This window comes from Meriones unguiculatus, chromosome 20, assembly GCF_030254825.1.
Source record: "Meriones unguiculatus strain TT.TT164.6M chromosome 20, Bangor_MerUng_6.1, whole genome shotgun sequence".
Taxonomy (NCBI): Eukaryota; Metazoa; Chordata; class Mammalia; order Rodentia; family Muridae; genus Meriones; species Meriones unguiculatus.
Window position 1 is genome coordinate 69,397,534 of NC_083367.1, and position 13,692 is coordinate 69,411,225.

The 13,692-nt window shown below is 43.0% G+C and overlaps 1 protein-coding gene and 1 long non-coding RNA gene across 2 annotated transcripts in view; one reads left to right on the forward strand and one right to left on the reverse strand.

The window, feature by feature from the left end:
* Positions 1-13,692, reverse strand: part of Mthfd1l (methylenetetrahydrofolate dehydrogenase (NADP+ dependent) 1 like) — a 167,608-nt gene that overhangs the window by 110,097 nt on the left and 43,819 nt on the right. The window contains exons 12-15 of the mRNA XM_021644473.2: positions 6,140-6,276; positions 4,306-4,352; positions 1,925-2,032; positions 947-1,021 (exon numbers count right to left, since the gene is read on the reverse strand). Coding sequence (XP_021500148.1) covers positions 947-1,021; positions 1,925-2,032; positions 4,306-4,352; positions 6,140-6,276 — 367 coding nt within the window. The remainder of the gene's footprint in view (positions 1-946; positions 1,022-1,924; positions 2,033-4,305; positions 4,353-6,139; positions 6,277-13,692) is intronic.
* LOC132649514 (uncharacterized) lies at positions 7,253-10,433 on the forward strand. The gene is made up of 3 exons (XR_009587983.1): positions 7,253-8,205; positions 8,318-9,085; positions 10,161-10,433. It is a non-coding gene; the product is annotated as an uncharacterized LOC132649514 (long non-coding RNA).

Here is a 13,692-nt window from a genome sequence, read left to right on the forward strand (position 1 = left end):
GCCAGGGCTATACAGAGAAACCCTATCTTAAAAACAAACAACAACAACAAAAAGCCAACTAACGGGTTTAAATTATACCATACAGGTGATTTTTTTTTTCTTTTGTCTTAAAAAACTGACTACTAGTACAGAAGAAGCCAATAGCATCAGAAAACGCATGGTAAAGAATGAAGATGGCTTTTTCAAGTATCAGGGTAGAGTAGCCTTGGAGAGGGCAACGAGAGAAACGGGTATCCAAAGTATCTGCTCGTTCAAAGTTTCAAAAACAGGAAAGCATTTCTCCTCAGAAGGAGGAGGCTACGTAAGAGCCGATGTATCAGTTAAGGGCGCTTGTCGGTTACAAAGCATCCCTCCCACCTCACGTGTGAGGAAATGGAGCCCGAAAAAAGTGGGTTCTTTAGCCTGACGAGATGACTCAGGGGTCAAAAGGTACTTCCTGCCAAATCTAACAACTCAAGATGAATACCTGGAGGAAGGAGCTGTCCTTGGACCTCTGTACATAATGTACAAAATGAGACAAAAATGTAAACAATTATTTTAACCACACAATCTTAAAAAAATACAAAAGGTAAGTTATGGTTTCCATGGCTCTTTGATGTCGGGATTTATCAACAGACTTCATTCTGTATGTTCTGAGTTAATGCTCTCTGGGTAGCAGTTCTCAACCTGTGGGTCATGACTCCTGGGGGTCACACATCAGATATCCTGCATATCAGAGATCCACACTGTGATTCTTAACAGCAAATTTACAGTTATGAAGCAGCAATTAAATAATTTTATGATTGAGGGGCATCACAATGCTAGGAACTGTGTTAAAAGATCACAGCATTTGGAAGGTTGACAACCATTGACCTAGAGTTTCATAACCAAAGGAATATATAAAAATCCAAACCGAGTTTCTAGAATGTTCTTTTCTTAAAAAAAATACTATTTGCTGGAAACTTACCTTCAGCCGAGAAAGTTGAATTTCTGAAAATTCTCTGACGCCATTCACTAAGGGAACTAGTCGATTGTAGAGAGCCTAAGAGGGGGAGGGGGGAAATCAAACCAAACGAAGCTTTATGTCCAAGCCATGAGCTTGGATAACTCATAAATGGACAAAGCTCATTACATTTATAACCAAATAGGCTCTATTAATATTTGAGGGCTGATATATACAACACAGGCTTAAATCCTGTCATTGTAACAAAACTTACTTAGTAAAGCAGAAATAATGTTCATTACTAAGAATTTGCATAAAAACACCTGGTCTATATCCTTACAACTTATGAAATAGCTATCTGAATTTTGTCTGAAAGGTACAGTGGGGATTATAATTGAAAAAGTCAGAACCCTTATTGAAAATCATTCCAAGAAGTACCTCTCTCATCTATGACTAATGCCTGTGAGGAATTAAGACAGGGAACTCCGCCATTCTCAGGAGTGAGTTGGTACTTGGACTTCACACGGGTGAAGCCAGAAAGGACCTCGAGGTTCTTACAGTTCATGATTGCTGCATGTACTTTTAGTCTTATAAACGGTTGACTGTGGCTGTAGCTTAACGCTATAGCTCTTGTATTAGCACACACAAAGTCTGTACTGGAAGCCCCTTCCCCCCAACAAAACAAAACAAAAACCGAAGTTCAATCCCCTTTAGAATAGACCAGTGTATGTATGACCATAGTGGAAAGAAATGATATACCAGTGATCTCTAAAACTGAAAATTGTCACATCACAGTTTTCCCAACAGTTCTGTAGTGATTGTCAACTGACTTGAGAACCTGATTAAAGCAAAGCTCCCCTCCTCTGGAGGTGAGGCTACAGGTTAAATTTACCAAATTTTGACATCTATTTCAGAGAGTTGATGGCTCTAAAAGTCTTTCACAAAGTCCTCAAGGATGCAGGAATAAAAAGCCCCAAGATGGCTAAGGAGGGAGCTTCTCACCTTGTCTGTTTGCGTGCTCTCATGTAAGATCCTGGTGTCGATAGCTGCAGCCAGCAGGTTGTTAGCGGCCGTGATGGCGTGGATGTCCCCAGTCAGGTGAAGGTTGAACTGCAAAGAAACGCCTCATCTTTCCATTTGCATCACATGGCCAGGACAGTTCTCTAGGACCCCCCATATTAAAAGAACAGCGTGCCAATCATGAGCTGAGACAAGATGGCTAGCTCAGAAAACCAAGGCCAAGGCCTCCCACTTGACAATAAAGAACTCATGAGTCTGTGGTTCTTCCATCCTCAGGTCAAAGATGACACCTTCTGGTGGGCTTAACAGTTTCTCATGATTTCTTCATTTTCAGTTATTTATTTGTACCACTTCATTATTCAGGAAACTGTACTATATCAAAAATACTTGGGAAGAAAACAAGGCTTAAACAGTAAAAATGAAATAAGAGAAAACATTAGTGAAAGCTAGTTTTGCATTAACACACAATGACTACTTATAAATTGACACACCCATAGTTTGGAAACTTCAATTTTTAAAATTAACTCATTCAAATGTTACTTATTATCACCTATGTCTACGGTAGAGGGAGGAGTGTGGGCATGTCACCGCATGTGTGGAGGACAGCAGATAACCTCGTGGAGCTGGTTTTCTCCTTTCACTGTTACTTGGGTTCTGGGCTTGACTAGCCAATGCCTTTAGCTGCTGGGCTGCTTTACTGGCCCCTACAAACCTTCAAGGAAAAGTTAATATGGGTTTCACATCTTAACCTACAAATGTGAGGTTCAAAGAACTCTAAAATCTGGAACATTTTAAACACCCACATGAGGCCACAAGTGGAAAATTTCATCCTACATTTTGTTTTCATGATCAAAACCATTAATAATATTTCACAAAACCCAGTGAAATCCTGATACTCTCCTGCTAAGACCCTTCAATGGCTGAATATGACACTTCAAGTCCAACCTGACCTCTTGGCTATGAATGGAAGGCTGGCTTCTGCCTGCTCCTCTGCCTCAGCTTCCCTAGACCACCCAGCCGTGGGCCGGCCTTCTCGTCATGTTGTGACACCATGCGGCCCCTGACCAGGCAAAGCCCTTTTTTGTCTCAGGCTTTCCTTACAGAGTTTCCCCAGCTGGAAATGCCTTCTCTCAAGCATCTTTAATCCATCTAGAACTCACTCTAACATTTCTCCACACAACTCTTTATGAGTCTGCTGCCTGTGTATGACACCTGGTTCGTCAACCAAAGCTCATGACATGGGAGGCCATGGTGCTATAAGCTGTGGATAGAGAAGGAGCAGACTCAGTTTGTCCCAGCTTCAAGGGTCCAACTGCCAGCCTCTGTGTGTGGTAAGACAGCACCCCTACACCGAGCCACGGAGTTAAAGACCCATGCAGAAGAACACCATTGCCCTCTCCATATATGCTAGCTAAACCTCAAAATGTTCCCCTTGCACATTCCTCGTTCTTCATGCTAATTTAGTCTTTAGGCCTTGGATTCCTCTACTTTGTGAAGGGGACTGAAGGGGTTCTGGAGTGAAGCAGAATCTTGAGGCCATAACTTGGGCAGGGTGGTGAGGATGAGAAAGGAGAGAGCATGCCAGGCATGAGAAAAGGCTTTGGTCAAGAGGAAACAGCGTGTCAGGTACAGCTCAATGGTGACGCACAGGCTTAGCGATAATGAGACCCTGCAGCCCGGCGCCAATGAATAAGAAAAAACAGAACAGGCATCTCCAAGGACGTGATAAGGTGGGGACCGAGAGCCTACAAAGCAGGAGCAAAGACCTGATATGACCTCTCAGGCCACGCAGAAGTGATAGGTAACAGGAGGGAGAGGGTCTGGCTCAGACCAGGGCTTAGGGAGAGCTTGGGACTGACCCCTAGAGAGCGAGGCTGAGGGAAACAAGTACTGGTCAGACACGGAAGGTGAGGGAGGAGGGTCCTAGGAGAAATCAGAATCAACACCATCGCTTCTTTTTGCCCAGTTTCTCTGAGGTGATTTTATTCGTGGCCTCACTTGGTAGAACAAATCATCCACCTCTTTCTGAGTTTGGTAGTCTCAGAGACGACTGATGGGACCCAGGACAACACTGTCTTATCTAAAATGGGCTTGGGAACACAGAATCTTCTGTAAAGATGTATGATACATACACACAAACACACATATACATACGCACCCCTCCTCCAACACAAACATACATAGAATTTGTTTATAAAACACTCCAAACAGGGACTAGGTTAGCATCCATTTGCCATAGGAAATGTGTGTGTGTGAGTGTGTGTGCGTGTGTGTGTGTATTTGTGAAACATGAATATTCACATCAAGTAGCACACACACATCTATATGTAGCCACCAATGTCAGGCATGCCGCACGGCCTTACCTCCTCCATGGGGATGACCTGAGCATATCCACCGCCTGCTGCTCCTCCTAGACAACACAGGAAGTACAGGGAGGTGAGGCACAGACCTCAGGACGCCACTCACACACTCAACAGGGAGACTTCCAAGGCCCAGAGACTCCATCCACACAGACCAGAAATGAAACAAAAACAGGACACTGCAGCCAGTGCTGCCGTCTTAGGCCTTCTGTCTATTTAGAAAGGAAGGTTAGGACCTGTGTCTGCTGACAAAGGCCTGCAATCGCAGCTACCAGGGAAGATGAAAGGAGCATCATGGAATAAACAGAGTGAGTTCAAGGCTAGCCTGGGCAGCTTAGCAAGATTCTGCTTTCAAAAAAACAAAACAAAAAACAGTGAGATATAGCTCAGTGGTGAAATATTGGCCTAGTGTGCATGAGGCCAGAAGTTCAGTTCCTAGCTCCACACAAACAAAACAGTCAAAAAGAAACAAAAAACACCTCTAAAGGTAAACATAGACATAGCAGATTTCAGTAACTATAAAACACATGTATCAGAATTCGAGGTCATTTCATTAGTTCAGGGTCTATGTGGCTATGCTTCATATAAATCATACATGAAATAAAAATAGACCACCTGCTGGGCTCGGTGAAGTGCTCAGGAGGCAGAATCAGGAGGATCACTGCAAACCTGAGGCCTTCCTGGTCTGCACAGCGAGACCCTCAGAAAGACCCCAAACCATGGTCTGTGGGGCAGGGATGGCTTGGTCTCATTTGCCATGCCCAAGCTGCTGAGTTTAATCATCAGCATCGGAAATGTCAAACCACAAAAAACCCAAAAAATAATCACCTGCGAACACTTCAGACAAAAATTATATTAGTTATCCTATTGAAGATATTTGTCTCTCACAAGTGTATGTCATTTTACAAAACACTCTTTCCTTTTCATATCATCCCAGAAGAGTCTCACCACAGCCAGATGTGCCTGGTACCAGAAGCCTTTTTCTACTTTAGATGTGGGTTAAAGACTTTAAGGTTGGCTCTATAGACCTCGCAGAGGTGAGAGGCAGCCATGAATAAAACCATGGCCCCTCTGCCCTAAGTCTCATGTTCAATCTGCTCCATAATGCAGGGACTTCCAGGAGAAATAGGTGCTTTTAATGGGTTAGGGATTATTAATATTTGTAACAGTGACATAAATAAAATACAGTTAAAAACCACAAACTGCCAGGAACACGCAGTAATTGCAGCAGTAAGGGCTGAGGGGTGACTTAATGATAAATCAGCCAAGTAGGAGTAATGAAAGGGAAGGTGCCAGACATCAGCTCAGCTAAGCCGGAGAGGAATTTCCTCACAGCTCTGCATGCAGCCAGTTGTTCCATCTCCAGAGCGTCTTGGACCCACACAACAACTCCCACAAGCTGCGACTTGGGGCCTGACCTGGAGAGCTCATGTGTACAGGAAGAGACCTCTCACTGTGGTTGCGATGATAAAACACTGATAAGATGGGCAGGGTTTCAAAACTGCTTGGCGAAGGAGGTGGAGATGATATAGAAGACGCTGCTGGAGACAGGAGGCCTCAGCTACAGCGCCAAGGGATCAGTCTCCTGGGGCCCCACAGAAGGCAGCCTCCCACCCCGCAGCAACCTCTGTATGCCTCTACGTACCAGGAGGTTCAGCTCAGGGTGACTTTTATGTCCTGAGTGCTCAGTGGGCAGAGGAACGTTTAAATCAATCAATCAAACAACCCCAAGCTCTTCGGCAAACATTTAACTCCATCTCTGTGCTTCATGTTCAGTTTGAACTTTTACTCCGCCCGGGTTTGCTCTGAAAACTAGCTCTGTTGGTAAGGAAAGTACCTTTCACTCCAAATGTCGGTCCCTGGGAAGGCTGCCTCAGACAGGCGAAGGAATTGACGTTCAGGTGGGCGGTCAGCGCCTGGACTAGGCCAATGGTGACTGTACTCTTCCCTTCTCCCAGCGGGGTGGGCGTGATCCTGATTTGGGGGACAGAGGGATGAATTTAATTCCGAGACAACTTTAGTAAAACCAAGCTGAGGTTTCAGATCCAGCTGATGGTATGAGCAGGGAGCAAAGCTCCTCCAGCATACTTGGGACGGCCTCTTGGATTGCTCCTGTACAGGCCACATTTAAGCTAATGCCAGAGGTGCAAAAATGAAAGGCTACCCGAGCAAAAAGAAGACCGCTAGGTAACAGGGTTGGGGATGCTCATTTCAGGGAGCTGCAGAACTAGTCAGGAAAAGAGCTGGAACCATCAGTCTTTGGGGGCTGTCCTGGCTTCTGCTTTCCAGAGCTATTTATTTGGGGTACAGAGTGGGTAAAAGTCCTTGCTGAAAGGTTCCTGAATAAGCAAGGCAGGGCCCGATTCTCAGGATTAGAAGGGACCCCAAAGGCCCCACTGGCAACGATAAATTTTGTAGAGAACACCATTTATGTCTCAATGTCAAAAGTTTGGACATGCCTGGTTATTCTTTTCCTATGCAACAGGCCTTTGAATGCTGGATTAGTTAAGTCCAGAGTCCCACTGAGCACCAGGAGGAAACCCTTGCCTGAGGCAGCTGATTCTCCAGGCCACCACAGGCATATTTTTGCATATTCATAATATTGCTGTATTTTTGATCTTTCACTCCCAAGTAAGGTCCCACGGCACCCTTCTACAGCACACTTTAGCCATCACTAACGTTCTTTAAATTTCTCTTCAGTGCTTACGACCTCATCTTTTATGAGTCAAATGGTGTGAGCCAGGGTGTCTAGGAAATTTAGCCACAACAACTCCAGTGACAGAGTTTCCCAACCTACAAACTCTGGTGCTGTGTATTATCAGAAGGGGGAAGGCATGACTTCAGATACATCTCTGTCCCCAGCGGCTCAGAACACCCGTGACATGATCAGTCGGTCATTCATACAGTAAATATTTATTCAGTTCCGTCATGAGTCAGGGCTAGACCCTGGAACACAGAAACAATCCTGGTAGACTGTGTGTCTCCCTCCCAGGACTTCCAACCGATGGGACGTACAGATAACTCGGCAATTATAGCAACTGTGATAAACACCAAGTTGGGAAACAGGGCAGGCGCTGTATTAAGAGCAAGTGAGATGAGGTCGCCTTCGCTCTGGGACGTCAAGGGAGGCTCCCTCCAGACCGGAGATCTAAGCTGGACATGATCTAAGCTGGACCAGATAAATATTACCTCGCTGAAATGCAGAGTGCGCTCTACGCGTACTGGGCTTTTTTTCCTGGGCTTTTCCTATACATGGAAACCGCGGCTACAGCCAACTTAGGCAGGTAACTGTTGAGGTTACCCAGGCAGGGTAACCTCAGTGAGAACAAAGATAAGGACAGAAACATCGGGTACGTTTTCCTTTCAGGAACACGCAGAAGGGACCAAAGGGAGCCTGGAGAAGGAAGGAACACTTAGAGGCGAAGGACCAAGAAGAGCTGGCGAACGTGGTGAGGAAGCTGCTGCTGACCACTCTGGAGCAGGGGCTTCTGATGAGCCAATCAGACACTGTTTGATGAACTAGACTGGAAGTGCCCAGGTCGGGGGAAGGGAGCTCAGCAGGCCGCTCTCCAACTGTCCAAACAGCGCCCAGCCGAGGGGAGTCAAAGTGAAAACTGTTATTCAAGGCTCTGAGTCAAATCCATACTTTTTTTAGATACAAAACGAACACCACCATTGACAGAATCACCATCTTGCAAAACCCCATAAAGAGGCTACAAGGGATCAATGCTGTGCTTCATGTCACGTGGAGGATTCCATTTTCTCCCCCAAGGATATGCTGGCTGCGCTGAAGGGGACACGCCCAGCGATGACCTCAAACTTCAGCCAGCCATCCAATTCTTAATTGGAAACACAGGGCTGTGCAGCTTGCTGCCAACCAACACAATACAGGAGAATCACAAAGTAGGAAGTATTTATTGGAAGCAATAAAAGGAGAGCGACAATAAAAGTTTATTTCGCCCTACCCCTGTATTTGATATCAAAATTTGGTTTAATTCTTTCCCCATATCCTTAGCTCAGATCCCAAATCATCGAGTTCGTCTCAAAAGGAGCAACTTTCAAGCTAAGTTTCCTTTCCTGTGTCTGCGAGGCCTCTCTGCTATGGAAATGGACCTGTGAGTTTTCTTCAGTCTCCAAGCTCCTGCTGCCAGACTGAATCTACAACGTTGGTCATGTGAGTTTTATGACTTTTCTGAAGATATTATAAGGAGAACTCTGACGTGTCCACTGCTGAGGTGAGGAGAAATACCCACATTTCCTGCACCACTGTCACCTGTCCAGTGCCCCCACAAACAGCGAAAGAATCTAACATCATGAAGCCTTTTCTTAGGCAAGTTACTGTGCACACTTATGCCAAGATATTCTGTGACAACTGGAAAGAGGTTTGTTTAAAAGTCAAAGGGATTCCTAACACAGAGGTGAGAGGTAAAGATCTGAAGCACATTTAAGACTGAACTTTGTCACAGTATCATGGGCACCAGCCATGCATGGCCTGACCATGAACTCCAAAGTCACATGCGCATACAGCTATAAATATGTATCCTTCACCCCAGGCGTCTTTATGATTTGGAAGGGTTTAAAAGCCTGTACTATCTAACAATAAATGTGACAGTCCATTTGGTTGTGTTTTCCATTACAGCTGACGGGGCAAAGGGTTCAACAGACCCTGTTGGTACTGGTTTCTCCTAATGATCCCTGTCCTAGTCTGCCATTAGCACAACTTAAAGAAAACCTCACTCTTGTTCAAATGGCTACGTAAGGCAGAAAGGGAAACTTTTACAAGGTTAGTACTGTTATTTCTATATTGCAACAAACTAATAGATTGAAACCTTAAAGAAAAAAATTTAAATCAGGTATTCAGCACTCTGAAAACAAAACCAAACCAACATGACAGGCTCTTTATTTTCCTCCAGTGTGAAATTCAGACTTTAAAAAACTGTCCAATGAATTCATAGAAATTCTAGAATCTTCTACAGGGCCCAAGACACATTCAAACACCCCGCAGCTGCTCCCCATGTCAAGTCCTCACACGAAATTCCTTTTCACTCATGTAACTGGGAAAATATGTAAAACTCAAGGGCCTTTGAGAATCTAAGAATCTTCTGGCGTATTTCTGGGGGCAATTCCCAATACTTTTCATTTTGTCAGGCAAAGCCAACACAGCCACGTGCACGGGTAGATAGCATGTGCCGTGTGGTGGACAGGGGGAGACATGATCCCCAACGAAGGTGAAATCCTACAGTCTGAAGAATGGTTTGAAAATAATTTTTGTTTTTTTTTTAATCTATTCTGCATTTGAGCTATTAACAATAGAAGTTAAAACATAAAACCTTCCCTCTTTCCTATGTTCATCCTACTGTTGATATGTTTAACTCACATTTACACTTGATTTAAATGTACAGTACTGTATGTATGGTGATTTAGGTTTTTTGAAAATTTTCTTGGGTATCTGAATTCTTTAAAGTATGGGAGAATACCTAAGTTATAGAGTTCAGAGAAAAAGGAGGACACACGTGTTATTTACAGCTGGATCTTTAAATGTAAACAGAATGGTATAAAGGTAAAATCCTGGGAGGAAACAAGAAAATTAACACTTCTGAGTAAGAAGATAACTTATTTCCTTCAGACTTTTCTTTATCCTACAATTTGTGCAAGAAGTCAATATTACTTTCTGAATAAAAAGAGACTTTCAAAAAAGGGGAAATAATTCTCCTTTAAATTGAGGGGTCATTTATATTTTTAAAAAAGTTGCAACAGTGCATGTAATAGTTGATAACATCTTTTCCCCCAGCTTTACATCCGACTAAAAGTAAAAACAGGAAAGTGACTTTTATGTCAAATTGATTTTCTATTTTTAGGTTATAATTGTGTCTGATGTCAGTCACTCACCTGCCAAAACCAGTCAACATTGACGAACATCTCAGGTACTGTACTTGAAGGAGAGTTAATGAATTGACTGAGACAGCTCTCACCATGCAGCCCTGGCTGGCCTGGAGCTCCATGTGTGGAACAGGCTGGCCTTAAACTTACGCCCCGCCCGTACCTGCCTCCCAAAGTGCTGGGATTAAAGGCGTGTGCTGCACCCATGTTTGAATTTGTGTTCTTGTACAATACACTGTGGCACAGGCTCTCTAGACACCAGAGATTTCTGCAATGGATATGCTCAGAGCTCAACATTATCACCTTAATGTTTTGGGTTTTTTTTTGGTTGTTATGTAGTTTTGACTAAGGAAGAAAGGAAGGCTCCTTCATTGTGGCTTCGAGTGTCTCTGTGAACTGAGAGGGCTTAACACATTGTTGTTCTGCTGTTTAATCTGTTCTTGAGGACTCAAGTTCATCTTGTATTTGCATTTACCTCATGGTATGCTAGTTCAGCTGAGGATGGTGAGCAAGCAATCAGCCATATGGCCAGCACTCTCTAGCACAGGGCCTCTCTCTCTCTCTCTCTCTCTCTCTTTCTTTTCCAAGCCAGGGTTTCTCTGTGTAGTTCTGGCAATCCTAGAACTCACTCTGTAGACTAGGCTGGTCTTGAACTCAAGAGATCCGCTTGCCTCTGCCTCCTGTGTGCTGGGATTAAAGGCGTGCACTGTCATACCTAACATAGCACAGGGCTTCTTAATACAATTTTTTGCTTGTGAAATCTTTCAACCAAGAAATTTTTGTGTGATCTCCTGTATACAAATAGGTATGCAATTCAAACATTAATTGATAATAAATTATAAATTTAAAACTCAGTTTTTGGCATATATAATTTTACTGTTTATTAAAAGAAAAAGTAAATGTGCATACTAAGATGGTTGTGTAAGGTTTTTTTTAATATAAGAATTAAATCCTGGGGTTGGAGAGATGGCTCAGAGGCTAAGAGCAATGACTGCTCTTCGGAGGTCCTGAGTTCAATTCCCAGCAACCACATGGTGGCTCACAACCATCTGTAATGATATCTGGTGCCCTCTTGCAAATAGAACATTGTATGCATAATAAATAAATCTTAAAAAAAGTATTTGACAGCTTTCATGAGATAAATAAATATTATAAAAAAAAAGAATTAAATCCTGGATGAATATTTAATACTCTAGGACACAAAGCATCTTCAAAATTTTTCAGAGTTGAAAGGCAGTTTGATTTAATAATCAAAATGATTTAATAATCAATGATCAAATGCTGCATTGAATAAATATGTCATACACAAAAATGGCAGAACCATATTTAGGGCCATTGAAGAAACTGATGGAAATTCAGTTCTAATCCTAAAAAACTAATAATTTTTTTGATGGAACTCAAGTTAGCAACTCAAATAGCCATTTCAAAAAATCAAACAATCTAACACAAAACCTAAAGATATATCAACTTGATACTTACATGCTAAAAATGATGGAAAGAAAATATTAAATATGAAAAGTCTTATTTTCTATAATTAACCCAGTATATTTCTATCAGAACATTACATTTTGTACTCACAGCTAACAATGTGAATCTGAGCTCATGTGTGTCAGGAATGTTAATGTTGTGAGGTATGATGGTGCGCCCGGAGCAAGTTCAAGATGCGTGACAAAGCAGGGGTGTGTACTGCCAAAGCCATGTCATGTGAATTATGTGTCTTATACTGAATTAACTTCTAATGGCTTTGCATTCAAAAATGCTTTACCGTTGCGCTTTTTTCTTTTCTTTCTTTCTTTGGAGCCACCACATTTGGCGACATGACTCCAGATTTTAGAAGCTGGATCTAGCGTGTGGCCACAGGCCAGGCCTTAATGGCTTAACTCCCACGATGGGAACTTGATAACAATATCATCATAGCTTTGGTTTAAGACGTGTCGACTCTTTTCTTAGCTTGAGGCAGGGCCGTGTCTAGTTCTGGGCTTTATGTCTAAAATGGACGATTCCCAGATGGGGCATATCACAGCCACTTCATGAGAGAAAAATGCTTCATGAATCTTCCTTTATTATCAGTTAACGCATTTCTCCTGAGATCCTTGGATCTCATCCTGAAGGTTCTGGAAGTTAGGCCCACGGCCTCACACATGCTAGGCAAGAGCTCCAGAGCCGAGAGACAGCTCCTGGCCCAAATCTTCTGACATAAACCCACCAAGACTACCCAAATGCTGATGAAGGGAAGCAAATCCATGTATCAGACACATAAAAAAATAAAAAGAAAAGGGGTGTGTGTGTGTGTGTTTCCTTAGGGAGCCCAATCTACGAATATGCAGCTATGTCCACCATTCCCCGTCCTAAGGTGCTGGCCATACCTCAGGGGCCTACTCCTTGCAAACCTGCCATCAAGCATTCTTGCCTAAAAGCAACATTGACTACAAGATGGCTCCAGTCTCAGGTGCAGGAGTGAGGAATGACCACACCCTTCCTGCCTGCAGGAAACCTGCAGAGGTTCTGTAACAGAGGTGCTATAGCACATTATTTGGATAAAGAAAGAAAATCTGTATCAGACAGGTACAGACGTCCTTGTCATTATTCCATAAACAAGATAGTGTAATAAATAATTTGTATAGCCTTTGTACTGTATTAACTATTGTTAGCAACCTAGCAATGGCTTAATGCTTACAAAAGCTTCTCTGTAAACTATATACAAACACTGTGATATTTTATGGGAGGGGTTTAAACTTTAGATTTTGGTGTCCCCAGAGCCCCGGAACCAATTCTCTGGTAGATAATAAATGTTCACTGTAACTTATTTCATTTCTAGAAAATCTTGTGAAGGAGACAAATGCACAAATATGGATGTCCAGGGTCATTTATTTTAGCACAGTTCACAGTGACCCCAAACATAGACACCGTGGAAATGTCTGTCTGTAGAGGAATCAATTGTGAACCATCCCTATGTCACATTGTCAAGCCATTTTCCTGCCTCAAAATACTAGACCGGTGGTTCCCAACTACCCTAACGCTGGAAGCCTTTGATACAGTTCCTCATGTTGTAGTGCCCTCAACAATAAAATTATTTTTGTTGCTATTTCATAATTGTAATTTTGATACCGCTATGAACCGTACTGTAAATCTGTGTTTTCTGATGACCTTAGGTGACCCCATGAAAGGCTCGTTCAACCTCCAAAGGGGCCACAAGTTGAGAACCCCGCACGAGGAGGATTACACACGCTATATACGAGTAATGGTGAACCATTGCTAACACCTGTTCTTTTACCGGGAGCTAGAGGCACTGGAAAAATGTGGCACATGCATTGGGAGACTCAGATACAAACATGGAAAGCTTGTCACATGTCCACGAACACAGTAATGTTCACTCGTTCACCGTCGGAGGTGACCTCATAGGAGGAGCTGTTTCCTCTGGGTGGTGGAACTTGTGCTAGTTTATTCTTTCATTTATTTTCAGTATTTTTTTTTTTAAAGATTCTTATAGTGAGACTGCATTATTTTTAC